This window comes from Rattus norvegicus, chromosome 3, assembly GCF_021556685.1.
Source record: "Rattus norvegicus strain SHRSP/BbbUtx chromosome 3, alternate assembly SHRSP_T2T, whole genome shotgun sequence".
NCBI classification, from domain to species: Eukaryota; Metazoa; Chordata; class Mammalia; order Rodentia; family Muridae; genus Rattus; species Rattus norvegicus.
In genome coordinates, this window is record NC_141536.1 from 95,847,967 (window position 1) to 95,862,800 (window position 14,834).

Sequence of the window (14,834 nt, forward strand, 5' to 3'; positions counted from 1 at the left end):
AACCTCCACCACCACCATCAGCAACAGCAGCAGCAGCACAACCTTGTCACTCACTCCAGAGGAATACGCCCCTTTTCTCTTGACCAATAATGGCTCTCCTGCCTGCATAGTAATGAGCTCGAGACCTCCCCTGACCAATGGCGCTCCCGGAGCAGGGTTAGTTTTGCATGTACCTAAGTGATTTGCATAACCCTGCGGCCAGGGGCTCCCGAGGCGAGCGTGCAACCCTAGAAGGGAAAAGGACGCACGGAGCCGGAGCCGCCGTGGGGAGAGCGCGGACAACCAGGGTGTTTGTGAGAACCCGGGCGGGGGTTGGGACTCCGGGCCGGCATGGCTGGAGGCTGCGCTCCGCAACCTTGAGGAGCCGTGCGGTTGGAGGAGGCCCGGGACAGGAGGAGGCGGCGATGGCAGCGCGCGGCCCGGGCAGTCGCTCTGGGCCGGGTCGGCTGGCCTGAGCCACTAAGCCGCGGGGCTGCGGGTGCGCGTCCATGGAGCAGCGGGAAGGGAGAAACTGCGGAGCGCCGCGTCCTAACGCTCCGGCGGCGGACTGCTGAAGGAAGCCAGCGCACGCGGACAGCCGAGGGACGGCTCCCGGGCCCCGAGCCCCGCAGGCCGGCTGCCCCTGGGGCGGCGCGGGGCGCCGGAGGGCAGCGGAGGCGAGCCGAGAGAGGAGCCGCGGGAGAGGCAGGCGCGGGCGGCGGCCGCAGCAATGCCGGGCCCGCTGCGGCTGCTCTGCTTCTTCGCCCTGGGGCTGCTCGGCTCGGCTGGGCCCAGCGGCGCGGCGCCGCCTCTCTGCGCTGCGCCCTGCAGCTGCGACGGCGACCGTCGGGTGGACTGCTCCGGAAAGGGGTTGACGGCCGTACCGGAGGGTCTCAGCGCCTTCACCCAAGCACTGTGAGTGAGGGAGACCCGGCTGTGGATTGAGGGACCCGCGGGGCGCCTCGGGGCGTAACCAGGGCTCGACCCCAGCCCCCAACCCCAGCGCCCTGGGGGTGCACTAATCACCTGTGTGTGTGTGTGTGTGTGTGTGTGTGCGCGCGCGCGCGCGTGTGTGTGTGGTGTGGTGTGTGTGTGTGTGTGTGTCTGTCTGTCTGTCTGTCTGTCTGTCTGTCTGTCTGTCTGTTTTGGAGGGTCAGAGGGCAATTGGCCCCCTTTCCCGCACGCTTAGCCAATCTGGATCTGAACCTCGAGAAGCTTTTTCTTTCATAGACTTTTTGGGTGCAATTACTACCTCCCCTCCCAATCTCAAATCCCAAGTGTGTTTAGGGCCAAGAAGGAGGGAGGATGCTGGAAACCCTTGTCCTTGGCAGCCTTTCTCGCGACCTCTTCCCTCATGCGGCCCCCTGTTCGGCTGGCAAAACTTTGGCTACGGATGAGGGCGCCTAGAACTTGGCCTGCGTTTGCAGACCAGGCACGTTCCACGGGATAGCACCTGGATACCCCCAGGGTTCTCGCAGGCGGAGAGAAGAAACACCTGTACCTTAGAAGGTGAATCGCTTTCCAGTTTGGCCCCGTCCTGCCCGTGCAGTGTGACACCCTACCCCAGATCCACTAGGGACTCACTGCCACAAGTAGAGCACAAGGGAGAGGAGGGGGAAGTGGGAGGAAGGGGAAGAGGGAGGAGGAGGAGGAAGAGGGAGGAGGAGGAGGAAGAGGAGAGGGGGAGGAGGAGGAGGAGGAGGAGGAGGAAGAGGAGAGGGGGAGGAGGAGGAGGAGGAGGAGGAGGAGGAGGAGGAGGAGGAGGAGGAGGAGGATTCGGCCTACTCTGGGTGGGGATCCTTAGTGAATAAGGCATTTTAAAGAAGGAATGCTGACTTGAGGTAGAGAATGTTGGGAGAGAAAGTTCTAGAGCACACGTTCAGTGTAGTCTGTAAGGTGGGCAACCATTTTCCGCCTGTACCTTCACAAGCAGAACCTTTCATTTGAGCTGAGTGTGGTCAGGGAGAGTAGCTCAGATGGTTCTTCTGATCCTCCCCACCTCCTTCCTCGGACACCCATGAGAGCTTTCAACAACTCAGGGAAGAGGGGGAATCTGAAATAGGTGTTGGAGGTGATGTTGGCAAATACCACCCATAGGAAAAGAATGGGGTAATTGAGCGGAGGGCAGCTTGTATGCCTCTTTCAGCCGTTTTTCGTGTTGTGTGGCCTATTGCATGATTAAATCAGGAGCGGTGAAAGACCTGTTAGAGAGGAAGGGGCCTGAGAGGCCCTCGGGCAAAGGAAACTTCCTTTTTACCTTCAAGCTATCAAAGAGACCTCTTAGACATAGCTTTAAAGGAATAACAGATCTTGTGAAGGGAAAACTCCCTTTTAGGCAAGCTGGGGCATTGCTGTATTTCCAGGTGGGTGGTGCTGAGGCATTCGGCGGGTCCTCTCAGGTTGGGGATGAAGAGAATTGAGCCATAGTCTCTGTGTTTGTTCCAATCTTAGGTGTTATTGATGCCTGGGAACACCCTTTCTTTCAAAATGATATTTAACTTTTCACCAAAAAAATTAAACTCTGAAGCGTGAAGTGATTTGCTCACACAGACATATTAAGTAGCAAAATCTGAGCAGGGTTGGCAAGTGAGAAGCTAGGTTTTTACAGTTTCTCAAAGCTCTTCGGAAATGGTCAGAGAATTCAGGCAGAAAGAGAGGGGACTTTACCTGAACCATTTAGAATCATGGTTATTATTATTTGTGAAATTCTTTGCTAAAGTTTGAGGAATGTGCTAACCAAAGTCTTTTCAGATGAGCTAAATTATTAAAAAATTAGGATTTCACTCTTTAGTTTATTTGTAAAGACTTCGGTTAGCACATTCCTCAGACTTTAACAAATAGTCTTGTCCCATAAGGAAAAGGACTGGTTTATGTGTACCTAATGTCATGTTTTTATGGGAACATGCTCCTTTAGAGACAGCATCACACAACCTGTAGATCTCACTGGAGACAATGAAACACCCTCTCTTCAAGGTCCAGCTTAGGGGAGTTACTGTGCATAGCTTGTGGAATGGATAGATAACGTTTTCCTGAACTTTGGTGGTGGTCAAATGAGAGCTGTTTCTTTGTGATCAATAGGTAGAGCGAGTGCGTATTCTGAGACCTCGTTTTCCCCATACCCTGATCTCACCCTGAGAAGAGTAAATGTTTTATATATGACCACTCTACTTTAAGGGGTTCCAAGGGCAGTGCATTTTCACTTACCACCTGAGGAAGTCAGCTGCCTCTAGAGCTTTATCTGAGGAGGGGCAGGTGCCTCAGGCCTGCACTATTTGCTCTCATGGTGGGATTCCATTCTGAGGCACCATTGCAGAGTTCATGAGCCACAGTTTACACTGAGAGTGAGCCCACACATCTCTAGACCCTTGTTTACATCTTAATTTCTAGACCTCACTGTTTGTGAAATTACAAAAGCAAAAGCAGAAGCTGTAAGATGAGACTGTAGTGTTCAGGGTTCTTATAGCTCAGCGACTTGTCCAGTAATGAGACTTTCTCCAGCCTTTGAGGTGTGTGCACAGTTCGCCTTGGAGACCACAGGACCAGCAGAGAACAGGGATTTTATTTGACTCAGTGCATAGAGCCTGATACACCGGAGAAACTTAAAACTTCTGGAGTGAATAAATAAACCCATAGGAACACGCTAATGCATAAGCTAAGAGAACCACACTAAAGAACTTTCGATCTAGACACCATTCCCATGAGGGTTTGCTAAACTTGGCATCTCTGCGTTTAGCCTTTTGTCCAGAATCGAGAAGGCTCCAGAGAGAACACTCCTGCTGTTCCTACTTTAGGCTGGTTTAAACTTGTTCAGCCACACTATCTATTTCCTGCTGATTGCTACCTTATCAGACTTGGGGGACAGAAGTAGATATAATCCGCCTTCTCTTTCATGAGGCTTCTGTAGTCATAACACTAGTAGTGATTGTGTTTTGGAATAGCTATTTTGAATTCTAATTGAAGCTACAATGTATATGGGCCTATCATTGCTAAGTAATCTTATTCATATTAAAGTTTAATTTTTTTGTTGTCAAAAGGATTCAAGGTTATCCCTAGGTTAGTGGTGATATAGCAGTTAACGATATCCACTCCAAGGTTGGGGAGTTTGTAGTGTGTGTTTTCTGATTCCTGGGTTTCTGCAATGAAGTTCAAGAGCTATAGATTTGGGATACAAATTTTCATTTCCATAAAACATACATTTAAGATGATAAAGTTTGTCTTTGTGGCTTCATGGGAGAGAGGTAGATCTGAGCCTTTGATCATCCTTACCTCAGCACTGAGTAATTGTGTGGCCTTGGGCAAGTCATTCCACATTGTTTTGGAGTGTGTGACGATTTCCTTATCTGGAATAATACAGTAATTGCATTCCCTGCTTTATCTCCAAGCTGCTTCTTCCATCCCTAAGTTGGGTGATTTTACAGTTCTTCTGGCGTGAGAATGGAGAGGTGACAGTCAGGCTAGGAGAGGCTCCTGGAGCAGCAGGACAGTCTTCCACTTGAAGCTGCATAAGCCTTTTCATTACCACTAGCTTGGGGGGAGTTCTTGTCTGTGTTTAGAAGTGTGTGTTAGGAAATTTTCCATGGAGACTTGTTGCAGAATTCATGAGTAGCAAGGGCACTTTGCTAGGGTAGAATAGCCCTGATTGTTTCCTGTGTGTATGGCTTAACACTTGGAAAAGAAAACCACTCTGTTTCACTAGTTTGGATACAGTACAAAAAGTTACTCAATGTCCTCCCTTCCATGTAGTCATAACTCAAACCTTCACTGTGGATACTCTGTACCTGAGCAGATTATCAAGTCTTTCTTACGGAACTGATGGTTACCTGAAGGGCTTTGAAGTGCTTTTTCTTCTCCTTTTCTTAGTATCACCTTGGATTCTTCTCCAGGGTGTGTTTTCTTCGGTGTACCACTACACACTTACAGATGTCAGTTGAAAGTATTTTCTTTTCTAACTTCAGCATCCACTGAGTATTCCACAACAGGCCAGGTGGCCAGTGTCTGCGTGCTCACACTCCATTATAGCAAAACTGATATCTTTTTTATTTCCCAGTTTCTAGGCAAGCTTCGTTATTATAGTATGTCTGACTAGAGTTGTTACTTTTCTACAACTGTGCAGTTTAAAGCAAGGTTAGTATTTGAACATCTTTCCATTTGGACCCTTTATTTTTCAAACTGCCAAGTGACTGTTCTCTAATTGCTCAGGAGGAAAGAGCTCTCTATGGGAAATGTAGGGAGCTGGGTTCCAGATCTCACTAATTCACTGGTGTGGCCCTGAGTGAGTCAAACGCTTACTCCTTCAGGGCCCTCATTTTATTTTACAGTCTGGAAAACAGGCATGTCGACACCTCTTATTGACAAGAGGTTTTTTTTTTTTTTCTATTTAAGTAATTTTCAATGAATTGAGTCTTTAGGGTCTTGTATCTGCAAGGCAAGCACTCTACCACAGAGCTATATGATTAGCTTTGAATTGTAGTTCTTATACATTTCTTGACTCAATTCTGTGAAGAGATGTGCTGGGGACTCTCTCACCAATCCAGTAGATCCTACAGTTGTCCAGTTCAACTGGAGTTCTTCTACGGAATGGAGCATCCATGTCTCCCCAGGCAATGATGATGATGTCTTAGGTGTTGCCTGAACAGTGCTGAGAATTTATACCAGGGATTTACTTATTCTGCCCTTCTTAAGACTTGCTGTAACCAGTAATAGTTGACGGTTTCCAGTTTAGCTGAATACTGTGCCAGTTTTGGTGTCACAAGTATTTACTGTCCAAGTACTTGGCTCCTAGCATTAGAATTGTAAGGTAACATTTGACAGCTTAATCTCTCTGGAAAGATCAAAGATCTGTCTTAGTAGGTGGATCCAGGCAAGTTTAGGCATTTTCTCGGCCTCTGCCTTTGTCAGTGTGTCTCTCAGATTTGTATTTTAGTCATCTTTATAATAGTAGAAATCATTGACAGCCTGCCAGTTTAGATTTTAGTTTCTGATCTCCTTGGCTGTGTGTGTGTGTGTGTGTGTGTGTGTGTGTGTGTGTCCGCGCTTTAGTAATGGGTATTGGAGTAGATGGTAGCTTCTGCCTCTACTTTGGATTTCTTTGAATCCTTGTAGAACATGAAGTCTAAGAATCATCTTGTGAATCAGAATCTGAGACCACTCACTTTTGCCCACCTGTAGTGCAGGTATTAAAGAGGCAAGGTATTGACTCCTATACTTGGGAACAAATTCATGTTAACAAAATATTGGATTGTTAATTTAAAAGTTAAATCCCACCAAATATGCCTTCAACTTTGAAAAGATGAATGTTAGCCAACATATGTCTTCATGATAGGACATTGTTGCTCTTTCCATTTGTAAAAGTAGATATTAAAGTTTTAGGTTTATAAAGATATTATCTGGGTTGCTTTGTAAAATTCATGGATGGCCCATTTTGGACAATGTCTGCTTGTTTTCAGTACATTAAAAGAAGTTTTTTTTTTCTGCTCAGTGAATCATGGTTTTTGTAAAACCTTGACTGAAGGTGATAAAATGCTCCAATTTTAAATACTGGCAGTGAGGAAGAAAAATCTAGGGCATGTACCCAATCACTACTCTTACACAATGGCTAGTTTGTCTGCCTTCTTGACATTTCTTTGTTTCTTTAAGCAATTGATGGTCAGACTACATGTCAGTTATCAGCCTATTGTTTGAAAGTGAGCAGGTTCCAAAAGTGAGTTAAAAAGTAGTCTTAGAGAGGGGGCAGAGGGCATACAAGGGAGCATGATTTTAGTTCATAGATGTTTAATGGTGTTCCAACCTTCTAAAGACTGTAGCGAGATAGTTTCAAATACCCCTTTAAAATAGTATTGTGAACTTGTATGCAGTATGCCCTGTGTTCCTTCAGAGTCAACGGTTGCTAAGCTTTGAATGTGCCTTTTGTTTATTGTAAGATTCTTAAACGTTCTAAGTTATTGTGTGTCATGGCTTGGCAATTTAAAATGTCTAATGATTGTGCTGTTACTTTTAGTTTGTGAAACATGTTTTGTATTATGATATTTTTAATTGTCAAAAATGCATAATAGCCAGGTTCTCCCCTAAAACCATCATACTTGGCATTAAGTCCTTCATTTACTTGTTTACTTACTTTTTTTTTTTTTTTAAGATATTGTTTTCTTTTTCCCCCTCTTTTTTTAGGTGCAAGTAGTTAAGGGTTTTGTTTTTTGTTGTGGTTGTTGTTTTGTTTTTTCTCTTTTCCATTCTGGGCCTAAGACATGAGTGCTTAAATATTTTAAGTATTTGTGTATATGCATTACTGAGTTTTTTGTATTGAAAGCTCTTGTGGGCAAACAAACCACTGAATCCTGCCCCTGTGCTAGAATAGTGTCCCATAGAGTAGGAAACTATCTCCTAAGGGAATGTAAGCCACAGATATTTTGGGAGTCAGCTGTGTGTCCAGTTAGATTCTGAGCTAGTGTTGTGTCGGCTAGTAATAGGACAGAAGAAGCAAATTTAATACATTGCAAGATATATTAGTGACTCTTCATCCTTAATATGTGATGTGTGCATATTTACATATTCTGAATCAAGATACAAAATGGGCTGTATGAGCCCTCCTAGGTAACTGCTTTGTTTATGTTTTGAGATGAAGTTAAGGCCTTGCACTGTAGCTCAAGTTAACCTTGAACTTGTGATCCTCTTGCTTCAGCCTCCTGAATGATTCATTTTCTTTTACATTAGAAAAATGCTATATACATTTTGTCTTGTTTTATTTCAGTCTTTTAATATGGACTGTTCAAAGAATGGACTCTCATTATGCTCTTACTACAAGGCATTTTTGATACACTGTTTGAATCATAATATAGAATTCATAGGGAAGATGTGATTTATACACCTCTCCTATTATCTTATTCCTTCCAGATAGACAGAAATTTGGCAAGCACATGGTCCCTTCACCTTGGAGTGCTTCTAGGCATGGCCAAGGGATGTGTCTGGAATTCAAGTCTAACTTTTCCACTGTTCCTGTACATTAGGTTTCATGGGATAGTGCTCGGCATAAACCACAGAATACTTTAGTACAAGTGATAACATCCAGACTTCCTTCAAAGCACTTGATTAGAGCCCTTTTCAACAGAAGGGAAAGGGATTTCAACATCCTCGCTTTCTTCAGGGTTTTGGTTCTGAAGGTGCAGAGTGGGAGGTACATTTCCAGTTGACAGTCTCTTCCATGATGCTCGAGGACTGGGCTATGACTTTGATTAACTTCTGGGTTTTTCCTGTTTCCCCTAGGGATATTCTTTCTGTGTAGAAACTTTTGAAGAAAGTCTATACCTCATGAAAGGCTTGGCCCATCACAGACTTTAGGAGTGTGCAAATCCATAGTTACTCTTAGATTCTGGATTGTCACTCTGCCCATGTCTACAGACTACCTGAAGAATTCTCCACAGAATGAGAGCAGCATCTCTGGAACCATGCATGTACCTTAGAGAGCCTCCTGTACCGTGTCTGTCAGCTTCTGTTCCGTAGTTGGGAGAGAGAAGACACAGAAAGCCAGCTCTGGCTGTGGGACCAGTGTCCTGTGCTCTTCAGCATTTGGTCTTACTTGTCTAATGTATTTAGTGTTTGTATTTTCTTTTCTTTTTTTTAAAGATTTATTTATTATACATAAGTACACTGTAGCTGTCTTCAGACACACATCAGATCCCATTACAGATGGTTGTGAGCCATCATGTGGTTGCTGGGATTTGAACTCAGGACCTCTGGAAGAGCAGTCGGTGCTCTTAACCACTGATCCATCTCTCCAGCCCATGTATTTTTTACATGCCATAATTGTTCTTTGGATCTTAATTGATCCCACCTTAATTCGCATAAGTGGAAATGTTCACAGACCTCTTAATACCATGAGGGCAATGTTCATAGGAAAGAAATATTACATAAATCCAGTATATTTGACATTTGTTGATACCTTGGTTTTAATAAAACATTTGGGATTTACTGACATTTAGCAGCTGGTCATAAATCCAGTTTTCATCTTTTTTTTTTCAATACTTCTGCTCACCTTTGATTAAGTTTATTCTATTTTTAATTTTTTTTTAAATTTTTTGTGTGTATGATTGTGTATTTGTGTGTGGTGTCTATGTACATACATGAAGGCACACATGACATGGCATGTTTTAGGGGGTAGAAAACAACTGCAGCTGCCTTTTAGCTGGTTTGAGTGAGAATCTCTTGGCTTTTTGCTCAGGCTCCCTGACCTGTGAGCTTCACTAGAGGTCCCCATCTCTGCCTTACAACTCATGTTTGCAGGTCAAGCATTTATCTGTTAAACTGTCTCCTCAATCTCCAGTATTTCCTTTTCCTTCTCCCTTCTTTTAGAGACAGGCTTTTATCTCATACAGCTCTCATCTAACTAGCCCTGGCTGCCTGGAAATCATGGTGTAAACCAGGCTGACCTTGACCTCGTAGAGGCCCATTTGCCTATTTCTCAAGTGCTTGGACTGAAGGTGTATGCCATCATATCTGACTCCAATATTTCCTTTTTTTCCCCCCAATATTTCCTTAAAAAGAAATTTCTCCTTGTTGGTTTTCAGCTCTCCAAGGTCATTTTGAGTCCCCGGTTGTATCATCTGTCTTTTTCTGTCCCTGCTGGTTTCCAGTCTTCTTTGATATGCAAACTTTCTTGAACAGACTTCCGAAAATGATTTTCGCTTTTTTAATGTCTTGAGTTGCATAAGGAATCCAGAGGTCAAGCAAGACAGTTAATCACTCTGGGCTTCATTCAGGCTTCCAGCTGGAAAAAGAGAGGCTGTGCTTTTACTGTCATGCTTAACTTAGGACCGCTTCAGCATGGCCTGGATGACACAGCTGAGGACCATGTGTATCACCATTACTTTGGGGAGTTAATAGGTAGCTGAGTATGTGTGTCATTAGTTTGTGATTTAAACTTCTCTATTCCCCTCCTTTGGTTCTTTGAGTGTGTATCAGATTGAAAGTTGGATCTGGATTTCATAGGTGAGCGACTGGGCTTAGCTACCACATGTTTCTAACAGTATCCCAGCGAAAAATCATCAGTACCTTATAATGTTCTTATAATGGTGCTGTTGTCTTACGGGCGTGGCTTCTCACTTGTCTGTGATAGTAGGGAGATGTGTTTCTTTGGAGGAGTCCAGATGAAATCAGATTTTTTAACCTTTAACTTTGATCTCTGGGACTTGGTGCTGCTTTCCTGAGACAGCTGGTCTAGTAGCAGGATGCTGTGTCACTAAGGGAACAAAGTATCCACCAATAGCAGGCCACCTGGCTCAACACTCCCAGACTTTGCAACACTGAGGATTTTCACTGAACAAACTCAGTTCTTTGAGAATTCTCTTAACTGTAGTTTCTCCGATTCATTAGGTCACATCTTGTTAGATATGGCAAAAACTAACTCAGAATTAAGCTAGCAGCTACATTTTTATTCCTTTATATCACTCTGTTTCTAGAATCATTCAGATTGCTAGTTTTCCTTACAAATATTTTGAAAAGGTATTTTTACTTGTTATTTTATATATATTTTATGTATATATGTATATATGCATATGGTATATATATGTATATCAGCATACACGTATGCAAATATATATTTGGCTTTGAGACTAGAATGTTCATGCCTTGTGGATAAAGATAAATTTATTCTCTTTAGTAATTTTAGAACTAAAATTCTAAAGATATTTCATTTCTAAAATGTTAAATAGCTTTCTTACTCCTTTTTGGTGCTGAGATTTAAACTAAGGGCTGTGTATGCGTTCAGCACATGCTGGGCTGATCAGCTGTGTTTTTTGTCCCAGGGCTTCTTGTTTGCTTTTTATTTTATTTCCTGAGAAAATGAAAATGTTTGGGGTTTTGTTTAAGGCCTGCATTTCAGTGATTTATAAGCCAGGGCAGCAGCTAACAGTGGCTGTAGTCCGGTGATCTGTTTAGATTGCCTGAGTGGTTCAAGCACAGTTTGCATAGTCTACCCAGGGTCACTCTTTAAAAAAAAAATGTTTGAGCTATTTTTTGTTATTGCCATCTTGACATTTGCCTGGTTACACATGAATAGTCTGATCCAATCCCTCAGCAGGGAGACTACCATGGTCTGGCTTTCAGTAGCTTTGTCACCGACAAAGAAAACATATGGAATATTTCATTCTTGCCCTTTCCAAACAGTCTGGGCCTGTGAGGGCCTGCAGCAGGACACTTCCTTCTTCATGGTAGGTTGGTATACTTGTGTCCCAGTGATGGGCTCAGCTACAGGGAAGCAAGCCATGCTTCCACAGCCCGGACACCTTTTGTGTGTCAGGTCAGTTTCTGATATCAGCTTGAATGTAGTTGTATTGTCTGATTGATGGATGTGTACTTAATCACATATTCACTAAAGGGAGTGCAAATGACCACATGCGCGCACGTGTGCGCGCACACACACACACACACAGACACACAGACACAGACACGACACACAGACACACAGACACACACACACACACACACACACACACACACACACACACACACACACACACACACGGCAACAGCATTTGGGCATTGTCTTTCTAGATTTGATATCTGCCTTGTAAAGGGAATGCAGATGCTAAATTCCCCGTAGAACATGCCTGGAGGGCTGCCCGTACGGATGTTTATCTCCTTGTCAGTCCGGAGAAAGGGATCAATTTATCATCCTTGTGCTAGCCCAGCACTGCTGCATTAGCCATTAAGGGTTTTCTTCCTCATGGTACCCGCCTTCGGCTCGCATTAAGGACTTTGCTTTGTGCCGTCTGGATTTACAGGGCAGAAGGGCTTGTTGGCTGGCTTAACTAGAGATAAGACGGATTATGGAAAGAAAGAGTGGGCTAAGTTCTGTCTTTACTGGGCCTTATTCTGTGGTGCTCTTGGTACCACCCTGCTTGAGATGGCACTCAGTACAAGAATTACAAACAAATAAGAAGAAAAGAAAGTCCACCAATGAGATGACTCACAGCTTCAGTGAAGGCTATAGTGATGCTGATATCTTCCAGTCCCTAAGTTACCCCAGCTTGAATTTCTAGTTTCCTTGTTTCTTATACCTGTGAACTGGCTTTGGCAAATGGTCATGATTTATCTAAGGGATGTGATCTTCTGTTGCTCGTTTAATCCTACGTAAAACCAAATATTTATATTTATATATGCATCTTATCTAAAAGTTATTTCTGGTGGCTCTTCCTGTCTTAACTGAGCAAAGTTGCATAACAAATTAGCTTATAGACATTAGTATCTTTCAGTCCTGGCTGTTCTGAACTGTCTTCGTAGACCTGGTTGGCCTCAAACTCACAGAGACCCGCCTGCTTCTGCCGCCTGAGTGCTGGCATTAAATTGTGCTTCACCTTGCTGGCCTGGCCTTCTTTTCTTACATGAAAGTCATCCCTTTTGTGGTACTTAACCCAAGGCCCTGTCCCTGTTCGGCAACTGCTTTACTACTGAGCCACACTGCAGCCACTTGTAGCTCTTCATAAGCTTTTCTTTAAGTTCGTTGACCACTGGGGGCTAAATTTAAATTAAAATATGTATTAATTATTTTTGGGGTGTATGGGTGTCTTGCCTAAATGGATATATGTGCTCTTCCTGGTACCCAGAGAGGCCAGAAGAGGGTGTTGGATCCTCTGGAACTGTAGTCACAGATGCTCGTAAGTCACCAGGTAGGTGTCGGTAACTGAACCCCAGTCCTCAGCACGAGCAGCTAGGGCTCTGAACCGCTGAGCATCTCTCCAGCCCCGGACGAGATTTTTAAAACCCTTCTATTTTCTGTGCTTCACAAATGAGTCTACACTATTTCTCTTTTTCCTTGTATAATTATGAATTTATAATGAGGAAAACCACCTTAACCCTGTATTAAATTGACCCTCACTGTTGGTGCTCACTCCGGTGTATTTAGGACACAGGTTTTTGATTGGCCTGGAACTCATGTAACCCAGGCTGGCCTTGAGTTTGTACAAATCCTCCAGCCTCAGTGTCCTGAGTGCCGAGATCACAGGTTTGACACTCCCCCTACAGGCTGCCCACAGTACATAGGTCTTGAGTCATGAGTTAAGTGCCCATTGATAAGAGCATGTTAGCTTCAATTCGAATGCCTTAAAACTGCGGCAAGGTTTGTTTTTACTGATGGTTTGCAGCCTAGTTAGTTTAGTACCCAACAAGCCAAACTTGTTAAAAACTGATTTTGTTTGGAAGTCTGTACTTTTAGAAGCACATTTTGTAGCATCCTTTTGATCCATGGTCTGATTCCCTGAAGACAGGTGCAGAAGTGACGACTGCAAAACGTTGTGCCTACAGTGAAGCCTTTGGATTATTTGGGTATCTGTGTTTGAAAAACATGATTTTTGAAAAAATGGAATTTTTGGTGAGGGGTTGCTGCTTCTACCTTCTGTATTAGGCATATTTTATGTGCTAACTATAATTTCTAAAATAGGCTAAGCAAAGTGAGATTTGCAAGGATCAGGTAGTTTGCTCACTATCCGTATTTGGCGAGTGTTGCTTCGGACACTCAGGCGCTCATCTGCTGTGTGCTTAGGTGCTTGATGGTTTATCATGAGAGAAAAGAGTGGAAACAAAGACCAGAGCTAGTCACATAGCTCGGTGGTAGGGGCCGCCAGACCTTACGTGCAGCCTGAGCTCCATCCGTGGAACCCCTATGTAGGAAGGAGAGAAACGACTCCTTCCTGCAAGCTGTCCCTGGATGCTGTGTGAGCCAGGGCACACGGCACGCACATGTAAAGCACATACACAAAAGAAATCTAAAAAAGTGAAAAGTTTTAGGTTATTACAGGAAAAGGAAACCTTAGTGGAGCGGAATGGAGAATGAAGATTTTGATTTGTAGCAGGCTTTTTTTTTTGGAAGCTTATCAGCCTCTCTCATTTTCGCTCCCTCTCACTGTAACTCCTGCTTTTCATTTATCTGCATTGAAAAGGCTTTACCTCAGAGGGCAGAGGTGGGAGGGATTGGGGGATGAGCAAGACCAAGGTACAGTAAGGTACAATGTATACGTGTACGAGGATGTCATAATGACATCTGTTCTTTTGCACAGAGGATATCTGCTAGTAAACGTTTAAAAGAAAACCTGAAAGAATGCAGAACTCTGATGTGAGCACCAACGGAAAGCCCCCCTCACTGAATAGCGAGTGGACATTTTGGCTGGCTTTACAAGTGTGCACATTGCACATGGTACGAGAGGGTCAGGTCTGCTAGCAGACGCACTTTTCTGTTTCTCAAGGAGCAGGTCTCTCATTGTGCTTCTTTAAAGCAAAGCCTTGAGGAAGATGAAAACCCGAGTCTGCAGTGTGATGCTTTCCATATAGCTGCCCCTTTTCACTCACTGGAATTTCCTGCCTCTCCTGTGGAAGATGTTTTTATAGGGAAGTCAGCATAAAAGTGAATCACCCATGAGCCGTTTTCCCCCCCGAGGCATTTCATTTACTCAGCTTGGTATTAATTTAGTTGGTACTCTTTAGTTGACTTGAGCACTGTGTTTGTTGATAGTGTGAGCTGATGTTTATTAAGCTGTTAATATTTTACAGGCTTCGTGAGTTCCGGTTGGATCTATGCACACTTTCTCCTTTAGCAGCAGGGCTATTCATGGCTGGGTCTGTGGCCATAATTTCAGAGTTTCAGTGATTGCCAGGGCCGTCGTGGAGAGCCATTTGCTTGCTGACTCTAAAGGTGTTTTTTTCCCCCTCTCTCCTGGAAATGTTTCCTTTTTGTTTGTTTGTTTCACCTATATGACATTTTCATGAAGAGGCCTGTAGTCTCTGGCTTGTCAGAGAAATCCTCCTCATCTTCTTGCTGTGAACTTGGCTTGTTACGAATGTCACCAAGGGTTTCCCATGTGGTGTCTGTGACT

General features: G+C 44.0%; 1 protein-coding gene across 1 annotated transcript in view; it reads left to right on the plus strand.

The window, feature by feature from the left end:
* Window positions 1-229: 229 nt before the first annotated feature.
* Window positions 230-14,834, plus strand: part of Lgr4 (leucine-rich repeat-containing G protein-coupled receptor 4) — a 101,987-nt gene continuing 87,382 nt past the window's right edge. Inside the window, 1 exon segment of the mRNA NM_173328.2 lies at window positions 230-894. Within this exon segment, the coding sequence (NP_775450.2) occupies window positions 710-894 (185 nt within the window). The 5' untranslated portion in view covers window positions 230-709.